This window comes from Ctenopharyngodon idella, chromosome 10 (genome assembly GCF_019924925.1).
Source record: "Ctenopharyngodon idella isolate HZGC_01 chromosome 10, HZGC01, whole genome shotgun sequence".
Taxonomy (NCBI): Eukaryota; Metazoa; Chordata; class Actinopteri; order Cypriniformes; family Xenocyprididae; genus Ctenopharyngodon; species Ctenopharyngodon idella.
This window is the reverse complement of record NC_067229.1, coordinates 36,127,817-36,147,212: the sequence shown is the minus strand read 5'-3', so window position 1 is coordinate 36,147,212 and position 19,396 is coordinate 36,127,817. Positions and strand designations below refer to the sequence as shown.

Here is a 19,396-nt window from a genome sequence, read left to right as displayed (position 1 = left end):
AGAGTTGCTCAGGTGGGGAGGATATCTTGCGTGAGGGGTGTGGCTACTCTCATCCATTAAAGTGCTCGTGCTGGAAGTTGATGGCGTTTGACATGAGGATTGTCTGTTGAGTTTCTCCAGCAATGGATGTCAGTTGATTAAGCGTTCATCGGCAGTATCCTAATATTATCTACTTACCGGTACGTACATATAAAATTCAATTAATTTTCTGTCACTTTCTGTTGCTTTTCTCGTGGTTTTTCCTGTAATCGGTGATGTTTTACTGACTTTTAATTATTCACTTGTTTGGGAGTTACACATTCCAGAGTTTTATAATTGTCAGTGTATTTTCACCATAATTTTGGACAATTTCGGAGTTAACTATTTTGTCTAAAACTGCAGAACTCGAATAATGTAGTGATCTCTATCACAGTATTTGTATCCTCGGGCTTTTTTTTTTTTTTTTTTTGTAAACATACTTGTTGAATTGCTGTAGACTAAGTTAAATAAGTCAAATCTTGTTTTGCTAGTGTAATTTTACGAAAAATAATGCTTTTATTAAAAATGTATATATTATGTATATAAATTAAATTAATATTTATATAAAAATTATATTAATATTTTCTAGGTAAATTATCATAATAACCCAGTGTGTAGGCTATATACAATGATAGTCGCGTCCAAAGCATTAAGTTACTTTAAATGTTGGAATTTCCTCTTACACCTGAAAAATAGATTAAGCAGCCAATAGAGTTCAAAAGTAGAGACCAAAGTATGTGTCATATGCAAAGTTCTTTATGCCTGATAATGTTAATCAAATGGTTTATTTAACTGCCTATTGAAGTTCATGGGCAAATTGGTCTTGTAAAGTATTATCTGACTTTGTGGTTTGCTCACACGGCTTTTTCAAATAAGCAACTTGCTCTTCCAGTCTAAGTGTTATCATTGGAAATTCATATGTTTGCTGTTTTTAATTATGGACATTTGGTTGCATCCACCGTATCCAACAAACAGGCTGAACAGTCCACCATCTGGTCCTAAATTGTGGCTTTACTTATGTTATTGATGGTAGTAATCTTGGATGGCTAAAGTTATTTTTCAGAAGTGAATTTCATTTCAAGCAAGAACATTAAATTAAATTAAATGTTCTTGCTTCTCTAGGAATTCTGGACCAGTTTTTGCCTCTCATTGTTATGTATTTGTATAATATTTTTTTTTTTTTTTTTTAATATATACATTTCTATCAGATCCCTTCAGCCAGTGAACTGGATTTGAGACAATTGGATGTCCACTTCGTGTCCTCCAATGGATGGAGCTCCAGTTGTAACCACGGCACCTCTACCTCCTGTTTCCTCCAGGTGCTTTCAAAATGAGACCTCACCCTTCAGACGTACCGCCCAGCCCCCTCCCCTGGGCCCTCCACCTCCTCCTCCCCCTCCGCCACCTCCACTACCACCCCCACCGCCTCCACCTCCTTCACCTATGGGGGACCCCTTCACCCGGACTGTCCAACGGCGCTCAAAAATGCGCAACTTCAACTGGGACGCCATCCCCAGGCATAGCGTTTTGGGCAAGCGCAACGTGTGGACAGCCCAACGCAACCTTGAGAACTTTGAACTGGACACTAAGCGCATGGAGGAGCTTTTCAGCCACAACGAGCACCAGGGTTTAGTCCGTAAGGGTGGGACGGTCAGAAAAAGTGTGTGGGGCCTTTCGCAAATCACTACAGAAGCAGAGAATGTAAGTGCCTTTACTTAAAAATTGATTTAACCTGTTAAAGGTGCAATAAATGATTCTCTACAGAAACATTTTTTTGTTATACTGGTTGAAAGTCTCCTCATATCCTGATAGCAATCCCTATGTTAAACCGTCTAAATGTATTTTTTATAAATATATATCATCTATGGAAGGTGTAGGACCAAATAACGTTCATGTGTTTTGAAGGAGGCGTGGCTTTGGACAGCAATTTGCAGGGAGGGTGGGATCATATGCTTTCAATACTAGCAGGCTAATGTTAGCATTTCCTAAATCACCAGCTGCACCTTTAACTGCCACCTCCTTTTTGAGCATAGATGTGAAAATGCACTATCCAAACTTAAATGGTTTTAATTCATGAATGCTTTGTAATACAGACCTAAGGTTGGTCTCTTTTCAAAGACGCTTAGCAGATTATTACCAAAGTGGAACTTTAGCACTTCAAAAAAATGAAAGTGTAAAAAAGTTTTACGGTAAAGCAAATGTACTGCACTAAACTTTTTTTTTTTTTTTTTTTTTTCGTTTATATAAAATATATATTTTACAAATAATTTGGACTCCAAAATTTCTAGAAAAGCAAAGCCATATGTCTAGCCAAGTTGTGTTCCAAGTTCTATCTCAAAACAAATATGAAACCTTGATTCTCAGTCCTTTCAATGATATATGTTTTGTCAACATTAGAAAAAAATGTGATTTTAAAACGTTGCAGTAATTTTGTACAATTTAAAACATGAGACCAGCCTCTAGGGGTAGGAGCCAGCTAAAAGGTTTTAAAATACTTTGAGTGTTCAAATAATAATGATAATAATTATGATGATTACCAAAATATGTGATAAGGAAAAAAGGCAATAAATGTATAGGGAGCCACTACTGGAACACTGACGGTTGTTAAGCTGAACTTTGTTGTAAAGCTGAAGGATTCGTCATTGAAAACTAGTCATGTATAACTATAGCTGTACTTTCCAGTGAGGCCCTTTGGCTGGGACAGCAATGCAGGGTTGAAAGAAAGCTCAGATGTCATCTCTTGTGTATCAAGATTGAAAGTTTAGCAGCAAGTGGGTGAATTAAACATGACATGTAGTACTCGTTCATGGCCTACATCAACCCAATCAATTACTCATTTGTGTCTCTCACCTTTCAAAAGGCAAATGATCTGGAGAGGTGACTCCAGTACTTATGCTCTGATAAAGCTTCAGTATTGTACATCCTGTCTTCTGAGACCTCATTTAGGTGGAAGCACAACAAGATTATTAGCTTTACTTGTTTGTTTTCCAGTGCATTCTTGTTTAACCAACTTGTCCCCGAGGCCATTTCAATAGCTCAAACAACATACTTAACATTGAAGCGTCAACTATAAGAAGATATAAAATAAAAATAGAAGGTCTAGATGACATACTTCAAATGTCCTCCATTAAGACATTTATATTACATGGGCTCACAGGGATTAAACATGAATAAACAAAATCACATTTATCCTTCAAAAGTATTTATGAGGGATTAATTTCAATTTCAAATTTACTATTATTTTGCATGTGCAGCATAATGTTCTCTAGGACTGCAAACATTAAATTAAAAAGCAATGCATGTAGCTGTATAAGTCTTAAAAAGTAAATGTCAAGTTTAAGTTTAAGTTGCATTTTAGTCTGGGATTAGCTTAAGCCTTGTCTGTGAAAGGGTAATCTTTTATATTTTACTGTTATCACATAAACCTAAGTGTGACCAGATGATTTAAATGCTCGTCTGCCCTATTGCATTTTTGTTACACATCTATTTAAGGAACGTGTACTGTTTGTGAGGAAGTTAATCTCAGAAGTGTTGAACTTTTCACAACAATGTTTGCTCATGTCTTTTTGCACTTCCATCTTCTCTTATACAATGAAAGATGCATGTTAAACATCATGCTTACTGGATTTTCTTTTTAGTTGCTGTCACTGAATATAATATATGCTATTTTCAGGGAAGACTTTCCCAGCTTATGAGAAACTGACACCATGTATCTGTCTTTTTTTTTTTTTTTTTTTTTTTTTTTAGGTATCAATTCTCAACTCTAAGAAAAGTATGAATATTGGTATTTTGCTAAAACGGTTTAAAAGGTAAGGTGTGAAATTAAATTATTGTCTGTTTTCCTTAAAATTCCTAATTTCATAATTCACAATAACATTTTTGCATTTCGGAGTGAATCTTGTACTTGTACTATAATTGCCTGGTTAGCAAGTCAATCTAAATTGAGTGTCTAAAAGAACCTTACACTGAATTACATCCATTATGAGTAATATGTGTTACAAGTTGCTGAGAGCTCCCAAAATAACTCACAAGTAGCCATTTAAAAACATCTTATCTGTGGTTCCGTGCACTTTTCAGGACACCGAAGGACATTGTAGAGGCTGTCAGGCACGGGAACCTCTGCTTTGCTTCCGGGAAACTGAAGGAACTCAACAAGCTGTTGCCCGATGACATGGAGGTAAACTGGCTTTTTCTATATGACTACATTGTGCTGTGCTATTGATCAGCTATGTCATCAGTTCTGTTTTTAAAGTTATAGCTCACCCAAAAATAAAAATTCTGTCATTTACTTCCCCTAAGTTGTTCTAAACCTGTATGAGTTTCTTTGTTCTGCTGAACACAAAAGAAGATATTTTGAAGAATGTTTGTAACCAAACCATACAGGTTTAGAACAACTTGAGGGTGAGTAAATTAATAATTTTTTTTATTTATCCCTTTACCACTGCTTATGTATTGACACTTTCCAGACAAAGAAGCTGATGTCATTCAATGGAGATTTATCTCAGCTAAATGATCCTGACCGTTTCATGGTGATGCTGGTTCAAGTGCCTGGGTGAGTTTTTCTGTCATGGTTCAAAGCATTTGAAAGGCCAATTTCTGTGCTGTTATTGGGGTAAATTCTGTGGGAACATAATTATACATGTTGAAATGTGTTAAACAGCGAATTGAAATAGGCTTTAGCTAAAAAGCTGCTAATAATTCTGTGACTTTTGTTTGTTTTCAGGTATAAAGTGAGATTAAAGAGCCTGCTCCTCAGAGAAGAGTTTTTTCCCTTTATAGAGGAGATCAAGCACTCCATTGCTGTCATGACAACTGCTGCTAATGGTACTTCCAAAAGTCTAAGACCACCAGTGAAAATGCTTCTTTTTTTTACTAGAAATTATCAGCATATGAATTTAAGTGAAAAATTGGTTTATGTTTGTGTAAAACCTGATGAACATGTTCTTTAGCATGATTTGAAAATGGTCTGTGGTCAGAAAGTGCATATTGTGCTTCAGTGGACAGTCTGACAGTCTGTACAATGTTCATCATTCTAAAATGCTGATTTGGTACTCAAAAAAAAAAAAAAAAAAAAGAATTGTTTATTTTATTATTATTTTTTTTTCAGGATTCTTTATAAAACAGCATTTATATGAAATTATTAATGTCTTTACTGTTATTTTTCATCAATTTTGCTAAATAAAAATGTTATTATCTTTCAACAACAACAACAACAAAAATCATGCTAACCTCGGACTTTACCTACTAGAATTGCTGGCATGTGATGACCTACATTCAATCATCAGACTGGTGCTGAAGGCTGGTAACTACATGAATGCAGTGAGTGTCACATGGTCTGTTCTGTTTGTTATAGATGCACTACTTCTGAGTGTGAACTACAGCTGGAGCAGATAAATGACTTGTAATAATAAATGCTGTATCTTGTTCAGGGTGGCTATGCAGGTAGTGCCATTGGCTTCAGGATGACATCATTGCTCAAACTAGTGGACACCAAAGCAAATAAACCTGGCATGAACCTTATGCACTATGTATCCATGGTAAATTAAGTGATCACACTTTTCAGGACTTTATTCATTATTGGATGTTAATTCTCTGAACATATTTAGAAAAAAATTGATACAGTGAGGTGGTTTTTTTATTTATTTTTTTTATTTTCTATTTATTACAGCAAGCCCAGCAGATCGATGAAGCTTTGCTGCGTTTCCCTGATCAGCTTCAACACATTGGAATTGCTGCAAGGTAGGTAGAATACATGTTTTGTAAAGTATAGGAGATGCATTTTGGAGTATAATGCCACTTTGTTTTCATAAATTCAATATAGGATCCAAAAGCAGGAGGTGGAGATGGACCTTCAAAGGGAGTTGGAGAAAATTAGGGAAGCAAAGATGGATGCTAGTAAACAGCCCGATTTACAACATCAGATGGAAGCATTTCTTTGTGTAAGATATTTTGGTTTTCTATGTAACCTACAAGAAAATGCATTGAAATTGCAACGTAATGTCAGGTGATTTGTTCTGTAATTACCTTGATAGGAAAAACAGCATGGAGTATCAGTATTCTGGGAATAATATATGTCTGCTCTTGTACAGTTGGCAGACATTCGGCTTGCAGACGTGGAGGCCTCTCTTCAGGAACTGGACACCATCAGTGCCTCAGTGGCAGAGTACTTCTGTGAAGACCCAGCCTCATTTAAACTAGAGGAGTGTTGCTCTATCTTTCATTCCTTCTGTGAGAGGTTTGAGAGAGCTACACAGGTAAATTGTCATGTCTTATAAGGGCAAAATGCTGGGAAATTTATTAGAAGGGTGGTGCCAAGTGTTGTTACACACAAAACACTTCAAATACTTTCATTAAATCAAATTTCTGTTGCATATTGCTTACAAAAATGTATTCTGATTTCAGATATGAAAACTTTAGATATTATTTGTTAGCCTAGGATTAATTGAAATTGATCGCACCACACATTTACCTTAATTTTTCATGGCTTTGCTCACATGTTTTATTTCATCTCAGTCATGCTCTTCACTGACACTGCTGACTTCTTGGTAAACAAGTGTGTACATTAACTTTGAACTTTTTTTTTTTTTTTTTTTTCCCCAGTGTGATGGAAGTGACATCACAATTTTATTTGTTCTTTTCTTTTATTTTGTTTAAAATGCACACATCTAATTTGTTACAATCAAAGTAGCATACATGCATATCTATGCATATAGTACAAAAAAAAAAAAAACACAAACTATTTGCAGTTGTCAAAGCCTTAGAACAAATGAACAAAATAATGAATATAGTGTGTGAAGGCCTGTAATGTAAAGCCTCTATAGTGGGGGCTATGAAAGCTTGTTTCCGCCAAATAAAAAAAATAAAAAAAAGGTAATTGCGACTTTTTATCTCAGAATTTTTTCTCAGAATTGTGAGTTTATATCTCGCAATTCCGACTTTATAACATGCAACATCGAGTTATAAAGTCAGAATTGTGAGATGTAAACTCTGAGGGGAAAAAAAAGTCAGTCTTATAACTCATCGCAATTCTGATTTTATATCACACAATTCTGACTATATCTTGCAATGCTGAGAAAAAAGTAAGAATTGTGAGATAAAAAGTCACAATTACCTTTTTTATTTTAATTTCATGGTGGAAACAAGCTTTCATAGGAGGCCCATGCTTTGATCACAGCCTTTTTTCTTTAAATTATTAACGCAATATTGAAATGTGTTTTTCACACATGTTTATATTAGATTTAAATGTAATTGTCATATTTATGATTTATAGTTTTAAAGACTGGGACTAGAACAAGGGTAAGACAATAAAAATCCGTTTACATAAGGCATTTAAAAGTTGCACAAATTAATAAAGACATCATAAAAAGTTTCCAAGATTTTTGAAAACAAAAAGGAAAAAAAGTCAAAATCTGTTGTTGATCTGTTCTCAATGTTGGAGAAACACCCACAGCCTCTTCTGTCCTGTCCTGCAGGAAAACCGTGAGCGAGAAGTGGCTGAGACTCGCAAGCGACAGCAGAGAGAAAGAGAAAAGCTGACCAGAACGGCTAAGCGCCGATCCACCGGCACATGCTCCAATCGGGATGCGAGTGATGAAGCCACCGCTCTAGAATCTGTCCTGACCAGTTTCCTTAGCCAGCGTCCTTCTCGCAGGAGGCCCGTTGGGGACAGATCTGTCACAGACAGCCCCATCAAAAACATCTGCCCTCAGGTTGAGGAGCCTGAGGGCGGAGGGCATCTGGACAGCCCTGCGGAAACCAAAGAGGAGAAAATTGAGATCTCAAGGGTGCAAGAACCAGAGGACATCTGCCAGAAGGAGGAGGCTTCACTCTGCGGTGTTAATGATGTTCAGCGAGCACGCGCCACATCCAAAAGAGGACAGTGCATTGATGATGGACTGATTCCTGAATGCAATGACCATAAAAAAGGTGGGTGTAGCAACACCTCTACCAAACAAGAGTTTGTGGTGACTGAAGGTGAAGGGGTGGATAAAGGAGAAGTGGAGGAGACTGGAGACATGGATAAAGGAGAAAGAGAGGAGAACAATGAGAATACAGAGGAGGCAGACAAAATGCCCGAGCTCTCCGGCAAAATCTTCCGCTTTCAGGATTGCGGCGGCCTGAATGGAACCATTACACCAGATCGTTCCCGAGGCCACGTCATGTGCACCTCTACTCCTCGACAGAGGAACATAAAAGAGGTGGATCTGGCCTTGCAGAATGGAATGGGAGGTCTAGGCTCACCGTGGACCATCCTCAGCCCTCGTATCTCTCCCAGTAACACTCCCCACCGCAGACACTCCTTCTCCTTCTCCAGGGTGGATATCCTTGATGATGGGGTATGGGCGTTGCCTGACACACCTGTGCGCGACAAGCCCTCTTTCTCTCATAAATCGGGTGTGGGGACTTCATCCTCATTACCAGACTGTCCATCAAAGCAAACTCCAGCACACGGGATGCCTATAAGGTCTGCATCACTTACTGATGAAAAAGAGCAAGCATCTAACTTCAAACTGGGACAGATCTTTCATAGACGCAATGGACAGGAGCTTCCTCCAGATAAAAGACCCGAAAGCTCAGGACTTGTGTCTTTCTTTCGACGCTTTGGGGAAAGAAACAGGGCAGGAACTGTTGGTTAAGAAGACATGGCATGTCTTACAGAGTTTTATATTTTTAAGGATTTTACGCTGCCATGAAGGATTTGATGAATGTAGACAATTGGGGACTTGTCTTACAATGTTCTTAATGTCTTTTGTGTTCTTATGCAAAACTACCTGATGACGCGTGCTGATGTCTTGATATTTTATTAGTTTTTAGCATTATTTCTAACAAGTTGATTTTATTGATTCACAACACTGAATTTCAGGGACTGAAATGCATTTTATTTTTGTTCTTTGTCTTTTTAAAGTTTGTCTTATTTTTATGTAATAAAGTGTGGATTCCACCTTTAAAGCCTTTGTTGTGTGTGCCTTCGCCCTTGAACTAGTAATACAAGAGTTGTCAGTCAAGTCAACCGGAGGGTCTCAGCGAACAAGATGACTTAAAATTATTTAATTTAAATCAAAATGTAAATTGAAATGTTTTTCCCTCAAATTTTTTTTTTTTTTTTTTTTTTTTTTTTTTAAAGAACATGCTGTATCAGTACATTGAATTTTCTGGAAACACAAAAAAGGTTGAAAACGAATAGCATTATCGTAATTATTAGCAGAAATATGTGTTGGACAATAGACCTTACTCAGACCTTTACCTAACCCTTACTCCGTATGAAAGTGAGGCTGTGAGGGATGGACTTAACGTGTTTTCATTGGCATCCGTTGTAAAATGAAAAAATAAAATAAAAATAAATAATTTTTTTTTTTTTTTTTTTTTTTTTTTTGGGTCTACTAAAATTTCTTGGATATTTTTGCGGTGTTTCGTCAGCAATTCAAAAACACATTAATGACAGTAGAACCCACTGAAGAGATGTAACCTACATCTATCCCTCACCCTCAGCCTCACTGTTATAGAGTACCTCAGGGATGACGTGTTTTTGTAGGCAAAACCCGGAAGCGAGTTAGCATTTTAGGTCTTCCGGTTCCATCGCACTAAAGTCTATGGGTTTTTTTAATGGGATTTTGCTAAATGGGATTTTGACATTTGGACAGCATTTCTCGTGAAAAAGTGGATAAGTATTCATACACAGCGCAGATCATAATCAGCGAGCATGTTTTTAAATAAAGTTGTTTTCTAAATAAAGTTTGAGGAAGTTTGGTGGTGGTGACGTTGATCCACGACCATGGTGTGCTGTAGTCTGTTTATAGCCTATTGTTAGCTTTTTATATCTGACGACTTTATTTAGGCTTCAAAATGTAGGCTATAAATGTTGTGTTAGCTTGTAAAGATTATCTTGATAGACAAAACATGAAAGTGTCATAATCCTTTGTTAAACACAAAGCTTATTTTTTGCGATTTTCCAGAAGTCTATGGGAAAAATGCATAGGCTTTCGATCGAGGGAACCCGTGCGCGCTAACTTCCGGGTTGGCCTACAAAAACACGTCATCCCTGAGGTACTCTATTCCCATTAAAAGGCAAAAAGTTTAAAAACCACTGTATTAATGAAATGTTGCACAAACGCTGTTTTCAAGCAAAATATTTCACAAAAAGTGGTTTAAATACTTTTTTAAATTACGGCAAAAAGTATTTGGACTACTGTACTATTAGGTTAGTAATGACAAAGAAAGCAGTAAGAAGTTTCCACTGTAGCATGAAGGACTCTGGTGGCCCTGGACAAAATGGTGTTGATGTCACTATTCATTCATGTTTTTGTATCTTTTGTGTACACGTGTTTCTCTTCTACATTATTTTTGCTGTCTGAACTTAATACATTCTTTCTCTTTCTCTGCTCGTGTTCATCAAGATTAAAATGGAAATGAAGAGAATTTGCCATGTTGTCTAGGTAATGGTGTATGTTTACAGTGTGATCTCATTTGGCTGGTGTCTCAGTGAAATAATACCCCCTGGAAAAAACTGCAGAGCACAGAGTCTTCTTTCATACTGTCCTCCTCAGCTCTCTCACAAAGGCTGATTTTGTTCATGAAACAGTCTAGAACTTCTACAAAATTATCTTCATGTAGCATATATTTTTACACTTTTAAGAACTTTTTTTTCTCCATATGCAGTAAATGTAATTTATCCTTTTTTATGTTTTGTTTAATAGTGTTCCACCATTTAGACCACTCCTAAATAATGGGATGCTTTCCATGCAAGCTGTTCATAAAATAATGCACAAGTAGTAGCTACATCTTGCATGTGGAAAATGCGTGATTTGTGTGTGTATGTGTGTGTGAGAGAGCAAAAGAGAGAGAGAGGACAGGAGAAAGAAAAAACGAGGAAGAAACTCGAGCTTTAGAGAAGGAAAGGAAGACAAGATCACTTTGTTGGGCACTGAGAATTCTTGACAAAACACGTCTGCAGACTAACTATTGCCAACCTGTGATATTTTGTATCATATAAAGTAAGTATATTATTTATTTAACAAACCTATTTTTATATTAGAAATGGAAAGAAGTATGGCTCATGCATAACTATTACAACTGGACTACTACAAGCCACTTTTAAAAAATGGTATTATTTTAGTTAGATTAGCAAATTAAGATTTTACTCAATAGCGTGAGTTTGTGAGTCCCAGAGAGAGAGTCAAACCTGAATCATTTAACGTGAGGGTGTGGGCTGTGTGTTATTTAAAATTATTATAATACATTTAAAATAGCTTAATTCTACTGAGTATTGTGACGGAATGTAAACATTTTGACATGGAATCATCAAATGTCTCGTTCATAGTAAGCAAGTAAAGCTGTGGAGCGAGTTATACAAGGAATGACACTGAACTGCCTTTGGGTTGTTAAACAACCAAACAATTAAATAGTAGCTACATAATTTCTGTTTACGTTTGTAATTAAATGTTATCTTAGTGGCTCCGTTGGGCTTTTCCCACACTTAGTAATTCATTATGGTATCAAAAGTGTCCAGGAGATGTCGCTATATTTTAGTAAACGATTTGACTTTTTTTTTTTTTTTTTTTTTTTTAAACTTTCAAAACAACAGAATTCAAAAGCAAGTTCTTGACATATTTCACACATTTTCACATTTTGTAAGTATAAATTAAAACAACAATAATTTAAATAAAAAGAAATAAAAAAATTGAACTTAAAATTAAATGGCATCACAAACATGTTAAATTCATTTAGCATACAGTTCTTTGGGCTTTTTTTTTTTTTTTTTAAACTTTACAGATTCTAAATAAACCTTAAGGGCTGTTTGAAAATGAGTAATATTGGGTTTTGAGTTACTCCATTTAGTTTGATGAATATAAAATTTTCCTAATAACAAAAGTCACGTTGGTGTAAAACGATTTGACTTTGTTCTGTGCGTGCGAAATAGCGACGTCATCACGCTAAAACTAACATAACTCCTTTCCTTGACTATTGTTTCTTTTTTATCTAACATAAAAAGTTAAATATTAAAAAAGTTAACTCCTTTCCCCTGACTATTGTTTCTTCGTTTTTTGCTCGTGGAAACTGCTAGTAGACTGCTAGTAGACTCACTTTCAAAACCTAGTGATTTATTAACTCTTTATTTTTTGTCACATTTGTTTTATCCTTCTTTATAGTTCACACACAGTTGGAATGATGTCTCACTCTAATTCAGCTTGATCACTGAAAGCAGCAACATGTTGGGGTAAGTTGTTTAACTCCATATTTTGGTTTGTGCTGGGAAATGAATCCTCAAGTGCATAAAATGTTGGATTTTGGTATTAAAATCTGTAATTGTGATTATCAAACTTTGCTTTTCTCAATAACTCTTCTGTTGTGGCTCAGCATAAATGGTCCAATAGACATGCAGGGGAGGAAGCTGAGTAAGGTTGCAACTGATAGCAGGACAATGCTGGGCATTCACGGAGTCATTTCCGGGCCTATGTTTGCCGGAAAAGCGTGAAAATGGATGTGACCCTGTGAAGCCATTCACTGCTGTATTATGTCAGTCATGAGTAACACTGGATATCACCTGTATTTGAACTCCCACGCCACTAGAAAAAAAAGACTTACAAACAATGGTGACCAAATGATTCTCATTCAATTCCATTCAACATTAAGCTTCAGAATGAATGAGTAGAGATATTGGGAAACACTTGCTTTGCAATTAGTTGCTTTCATCACACCAGGTTTATCCTCTACTACATACACATGTAGCTGAGTAAGTAAAGTACAGCAGGACTATAATAGGTGAACTTTGTTCCTTAGTTGTTTAAGACTGAGCTTTAAAATGGTTTTAATCCCTGTGGTTCATTCTCAGTACAATGCACTCATTAGTGCAGCTGAGAGTTAAACCTTATTATAGTGAATATTAAAGTTCTCTCATACCAGGCAGTTATTAAGTAATTAAGCACTGGTATTCCCTGTTTGCATATATTAAGATATTAAATATAATAAGACCCTGATAAATGCTGATGCGTATCTTTAGCTTTAGACATCAGACATGCAACCAGTTGGTTATTCAAGCTTTAGTTCAATGGTTTTCATCCTATTTGACACCAGGATCCCCCTTTGTCCAAGAAAATATGCAAAGGCTGAAATATACCTCTGGTACTTCTTTTGCAATAAAAATAATTTAACTCCAAATATGATGTCAGGTCAATGTTGTACATATTTATTTTTAGTGTTTTGTTTTATTTGAATTAGGATTATGTTAATATAACTCATTTGAATTCATTTGAAGTTTTATTGGGTCCCCCCTGGAAGTTTGACGCCCCTTGGTTGAGAACCACTGCTTTAGATTAAATGTTGGCAAAAAGAAAAGGAAAGAATGGAAAGGTTTTAACCTGGAAAGAAAATGTTTGTGGTACACTAATATTAGAAATATATAAATATTTGTTTGTGACATTAATGGGTGTTTCTTTAAAGGGTTAGTTCACCCAAAAATGAAAATAATGTCCTTTATTACTCACCCTCGTGTCGTTCCACACCCGTAAGGCCTTCATTCATCTTCGGAACACAAATTAAGATATTTCTGATTAAATCCGATGGCTCAGTGAGGCCTGCATTCACAGCAATGACATTTCCTCTCTCAAGATCCATAAAGGTACTAAAAATATATTTAAAACAGTTCATGCGAGTTCAGTGGTTCTACCTTAAAGGAACACTCCACTTTTTTTGAAAATAGGCTCATTTTCCAACTCCCCTAGAGTTAAACAGTTGAGTTTTACCGTTTTACCATGGGTGCAATGATATTACGCAGCGCCTGTGACCCCCTGCTTGCACAGGGAACGTGCCTTGCAACCATGGAGATATTTGTGAGAGATGCTGCGTAATATCATTGCGCCTGCTGCACCCACGGTACGGCAGCAAAGTTCCTTGATTATTACGACGGAATGAGAGTATAGTTCCTAGCCATATCGGCCTAGAAAATCGCAACTTTTCATTTTCTGTCGATCTTAGTACACAATGTAACTACAGAAGAGTCAAGTTTTAAATAGGAAAAATATCGAAACTTTTTGGTCGTTTTTGAGCGAGATGCTAACGGTCTAATCAGATTCAATGAACTATGCTAAGCTATGCTAAAAGTGGTACCGCCAGACCCGGAGATCGGCTGAATGGATTCAAAAACGGTAAAACTCAACTGTTTAACTCTAGGGGAGTTGGAAAATGAGCCTATTTTCAAAAAAAAAGTGGAGTGTTCCTTTAATATTATAAAGCGACGAGAATATTTTTGTGCGCCAAAAAAACAAAATAACAACTTTTCAACAATATAGTGATGGGCTGATTTCAAAACACTGCTTCTGAGCTTTGCGAATCGAATCAGTGACTCGGAGCGCCAAAGTCACGTGATTTCAGCAGTTTAGCCGTTTGACTGGAGATCCGAGTCACTGATTCGATTCGTAAAGCTCCGAAGCAGTGTTTTGAAATCGGCCCATCACTATATTATTGAAAAGTCATTATTTCGTTTTTTTGGTGCACAAAAAGTATTCTCGTCTCTTTATAATATTAAGGTAGAACCACTGAACTCACACTCAACTGTTTTAAATATGTTTTTAGTACCTTTTATGGATCTTGAGAGAGGAAATGTCATTGCTGTGAATGCAGGCCTCACTGAGCCATCGGATTTAATCAGAAATATCTTAATTTGTGTTCCGAAGATGAATGAAGGCCTTACGGGTGTGGAACGACATGAGGGTGAGTAATAAATGACATTATTTTCATTTTTGGGTGAACTAACCCTTTAACTGCGGTCTCTCTCTCTCTCTCTCTCTCTCTCGCTCTATATATATATATATATAAACCTGTCTTGAAAATGTATTGTTTTACATTTTGTCTACATTTCGTATCTTATTTTAGATGCACTCTTAAACTATGAAAATCCATCATAAAATTAAGATTTTATTTTAAACTATGATAACAATGATTGAAATAATCACAAACAGTTTTAATATTTATTGTATGAAAATGAATTATTAATATTATTAAATTAATAATTATTAATATTAATTTGCACACAAATTACAATCCTTGGATACTAGTCCCTCGTTTTTCTGCCATTTCCACCAACAATTTTGTCACTAATAAGTTTTTTTCAATAGTTAGTAGGCCCATACTCTGAAATATAAGACCCATTAAAATAAAGAAAAATCTAGTTAAATATCACTTATGAAATAATTTAATTTTGTGTCGTTTCTGAGTATACAAGAATGCAAAAACTGAAACCAACAATTTTGTCACTAATATTTTTTTTTTCAATAGTTAGTAGGCCTATACTCTGAAATATAAGACCCATTAAAATAAATAAACATCTTATATATGTGTGTGTGTATGTATATATATATATATATACACACACACACACACACACACACAAACACATATACACAAAGTCTCATCACCACCACAGAATGCTAATGCAAATTTTCAGAAAAAAGTATATGTATATTTCAGGTAATCATTTACATCATTGCCAAATGAAAGAATAGTGTTAGCATTAAAAGTATGTTTTTAAGTGAGTTTATTTTCTAAAAGTCCACAGGGCCAAAAGCATCTAAGATGAAACGCCCTACTCAATAGTAGAAAAAATATGTGCATATCGTTAAATACAAGAGCAGACTGCGGTGTTGGCCAGAGTGTTTTTTAGTGCTCTTTGGAGAGTCTATTTACAAAACCACGACATGGGAATCTGCAGCATCACATGTGATGCCATCACCACCCTCAGGCTTCCTGAAGAGGTCTGCCTTCATACCAATAATAGAGCACACAAATACACACACTCACACACTGCTGAGTGCTGGCTTTGTGTTGCAGTCACATGCAATTTACACTATGCGTCCTGCAGGTCTGTGCTCTTCCTCTATGAGTTTACTCCAGGCTGCTAAGGAAAGAGAGAGAGAGAGAGAGAGAGAGAGAGACGAGGAGGAGGGGGAACTAGGCAGCCTGCCATCTGGGTTCTGCTGCACTGGATGCAGTCTCCATGGTAACATCGCTCTCTCATGCAATCAAATCAAGGAATGAGATCAGGCCCAGCCCACCCCCCTCAGCGTGGATGCAGTTGTTGCTTTTGTCATCTAAGCCACGCCCCCAGCTGTTTGTCTCCACCCATTCCAACCCTTTGGTTGGTGCTTAGTGATGAATTGAACTCAATTTGCCACTCTAGATGTCGGTGATATGATATTACTTTGAAGGGTTGTGACTTGGTAGTCCAAGATCTCACCATGAGTCTTTGTCTTTCACTTGACAGAAAGGATATTTTTAGCTTGACTTGGAAGACTGATGTGACTTAAGTGACCCCTGCTGCCCAATCTGGAATTTCTAGACTATAATTATGCTGGGACTTATTTTATGTATAATGTAGGGAATATCTACAGTGGTGGCATGTCTCTCTCTTTCTCTCTGTAGTCATTTATCTTCATTAGCTCTCATGCAGTTACTATCATTATCTTGATAGTAACTGAGTCATTATCTTGTCCCCTTGATTTTTCTTCTATCATGTTGTTCCTGCTATCTCTTCGTTTCCCCTCATTTCTCCTGATTGTGAATACAAATAAACCCTCCCCCTTACAGCATGCTGGGAAACTGAACAAAAGGGCTAGAGTCATGCCCATGTGCAAGCAGACAAGATGTAATCATGCAATTTCTTTACGCAGGAGAGTTATTAATTTTCTTGCATATTCACCTCCCTGATTTGACCTCTTGAGGACTTTCTCTTTGAGATAGTCACAAACATGTGATACTTTGTGTGTGTTTGTTTGTTTGTTTGTATTGATATGTGGTGCTTTACACTGCAAAAAATAATTTGTTAATCAGTATTTTTGTCTTGTTTTCCAGTAAAAATATCTAAACATCATTAAAATGTTAAATTTACATTGTGGGAAAAAAACTTGAATATTAATTTGTTTATGTTTTTTAGATAATTTATTTGGTATTAAGTTTATTTTTATTACCCCATTGGCCGTTTTTATACATAAATCTAATGCTTCATAAAATGTTTTGAGTATTTTATGCTTTATTATTAAATGGAAAAAATCAAGATATACTCTATGAAAACAATCTACACTATTGTTTAAAAGTTTGAGGTCAGAAGAGTTGTTTTTCTTTTTATGAAATCAATACTTTTATTCAGCAAGGATGCATTAAATGATCAAAAGTGAAGTAAAGACATATTAATATGAATATATGAATATATTATTTATATTTTATTACAAATATGAATTGTATTAAATATGAATATTAATACCACAAAAATATTAAGCAGCACCACTGTTTTCAACATTGATAATAAGAAGAAATGGTTTTTTTTTTTTTTGAGCACCAAATCAGCATATATATATATATATATATATATATTAGTGCTGTCAACGTTAACGCATTAACGTATGCTATTCATTTTTTCCAGTTTAACACGTTAAAAATATTTAAAGCAATTAACGCAGCATCCATTTTTTCTGCATCCATTTTTTTCATATTTAGGTAAATATGACATTTATAATGGGTTTATGTGAGGATTGTTTTAAGTTCACTTAAATGTTATATTTTTGAAGCCTAATAAATGTATAAAAAAAAAAAAAATTATAGCTTTCAATTACACTGTAATGTTGAATGGCTATAATTTATGTTTAGAATTGAGTGAAAAAAAAATCAATTTCATCGTCATAAGAAGATGCCATTAAACAAGTATTTAAAATATACTGTCTTTATGTTGTTTCTACATTAATTTGGAGATTAACTGTGAAATTATTACATTATAAAATATATTAAAAACGTATAAAAACGTAAATGTTTTTAATTGCGATTAATTGTGAATAATCACAGAAAAAATGTGCGATTAATCAATTTTTTTATTCGATTGACAACACTAATATATATATATATATATATATATATATATATTTATATATATACATATGTGTACATTTATTTATTTAAAGCAAACTTGTGTTGCAGTTCGTAACCAATTTGACCTCTGTTTCCAAGTGAAAAGAAATGTTCTATCGGAAATTTAATCATAAATTAGAAATTTTAGTCTAAGAAGAAGAATAATAATCTTAAATAGAAGATCAGTAAATTGGCTTTTTCAAGCCAACTTAAAAATGGGTGTTCCATTCCAGAATAGAGCCAGATGAAATGTGACATGTAATTAGCTATTCGGCCATTGGTGAACATTATCCAATAGCATGTGTGGCCCAAGTGACATCAGTAGAAAATGAAAGTCGTTTCTAAGGGAAAAGATTAAAGATTAAGAAGACAAACTCTTCTTGGGAATATCATGCACAATTGAATTATTCACAGTAAGACAAAAATTGCATTAACAAAATACATTTCAATTTCATGTTGACTTTAAGGATGTTCTTAATCGAAAACAATACAAAAAATATTATGATTTTTGCAGTGTATATGGTATAGTGGCATCCCTTAGAGACCCTTAGAGACAGTAAGAGAGATTCCTCTGTATCTAAAGGATGTCTTCTCTCTCTGCCATTTTCCTGTTGCCTTGCACCTTCACTCAGAGCATTGGCTGACCGCATCCCCACCTCCCTTCCTTTCAGCCAATACCCTTCCACTATCTGCTCTTCCCCTCCCTCCTTCCTCATCAGAGTCTCTCTCTCTTCTCTCTCACACACATTATACACCCTCGCTTGCTCACACCCTGCTGCTGCTGCTTCTGCTGCTGCTTCTTCTTCTCTCCTGCCTGCTAGTCTTTCCTGCTTTCTAGATTTACTCCTTTAATCTGGCTGGTTCTTCTCCTTTGGGATGAGGGGCTGTAAGGCTGGACGGGTCTGTGCTCGGATGCTTCGCTGAGACCTGTCCGTATCTTTCTCTTTCCTTTTTCATCCCTCTATCTCTGTCAGCTGCGAGAACTCACGTGAGTACGGCGTCGGGGAGCTCCCCCCTTTTCCCTCCTTCTCTCTCCTTGTGTCGTGTCACCATCACTTTCGTTGAACTCTCCATACATCTTGTACGCGTTTTATCAAGCTGTCGTTGAGAAGAACTGTGATGAATAATTTACTGCAGTGTCTGGCCTCTCCCTTTCAGTCAGCTGGGCATCTCTGACACACGCATGCACGAACACACAGACATGATCACAAACACCCTGCCAGCCTTCCAGCGCTTATGTAAAACAACAGTGTATTTGTGTGTTAAGAAATGAGCTGTGTTTGTGTGGATGTGCACGTAGATGAGTGTGTGTGTAAACACAAGTATGTTAGCTGTCTCCTTTGACATGTGTGATCAGTGTTTGTCGGCTCTCTCTTCAATATCACCTGCTTTGCTGCCTGTACTTTCCACTTATCCAAGTCACGAAGGGGAAAACATTCAGTTTTGTTGGTGGGATTTTAAATGGGTTGGCTTCAAATTTAATTGTACA

At 35.9% G+C, this 19,396-nt stretch overlaps 2 protein-coding genes across 4 annotated transcripts in view; both read left to right on the top strand.

Moving 5' to 3' along the window:
- The first annotated feature begins 3 nt into the window (after positions 1 to 3).
- fhdc3 (FH2 domain containing 3) lies at positions 4 to 8,967 on the top strand. Of its 2 annotated transcripts, none has more exons than XM_051909551.1 (12): positions 4 to 179; positions 1,338 to 1,719; positions 3,766 to 3,827; positions 4,096 to 4,195; positions 4,485 to 4,570; positions 4,742 to 4,842; positions 5,267 to 5,337; positions 5,448 to 5,555; positions 5,687 to 5,757; positions 5,840 to 5,957; positions 6,108 to 6,272; positions 7,491 to 8,967. In XM_051909551.1, exons 2-12 carry the CDS (start codon positions 1,462 to 1,464, stop codon positions 8,652 to 8,654), a joined length of 2,304 nt encoding a protein of 767 aa, XP_051765511.1. In that variant the 5' UTR covers positions 4 to 179; positions 1,338 to 1,461; the 3' UTR covers positions 8,655 to 8,967. The 2 variants fall into 2 exon arrangements, with proteins under 2 accessions (XP_051765511.1, XP_051765510.1); XM_051909550.1 differs by having other exon boundaries at positions 1,227 to 1,719.
- A 1,922-nt stretch (positions 8,968 to 10,889) lies between these two features.
- trim3b (tripartite motif containing 3b) overlaps positions 10,890 to 19,396 on the top strand; it is a 36,550-nt gene continuing 28,043 nt past the window's right edge. Inside the window, exons 1-2 of one of the 2 annotated variants that reach the window (XM_051908754.1) lie at positions 10,890 to 11,009; positions 12,165 to 12,232. The gene's annotated coding sequence lies outside the window, so the exon portion shown is untranslated. Of the gene's footprint in view, positions 11,010 to 12,164; positions 12,233 to 18,645; positions 18,896 to 19,396 lie in introns of those variants that run through there. The other variant, XM_051908753.1, reaches the window with a different exon arrangement.

Coding starts and splice junctions, on each gene's coding strand:
- fhdc3 (XM_051909550.1), top strand. CDS start 1,264: ATGTCCACTTCGTGTCCTCCAATGGATGGAGCTCCAGTTGTAACCACG. Junction 3,828..4,095: donor TTGCTAAAACGGTTTAAAAG/GTAAGGTGTGAA, acceptor TGCACTTTTCAG/GACACCGAAGGACATTGTAG. Junction 5,758..5,839: donor CACATTGGAATTGCTGCAAG/GTAGGTAGAATA, acceptor AATTCAATATAG/GATCCAAAAGCAGGAGGTGG.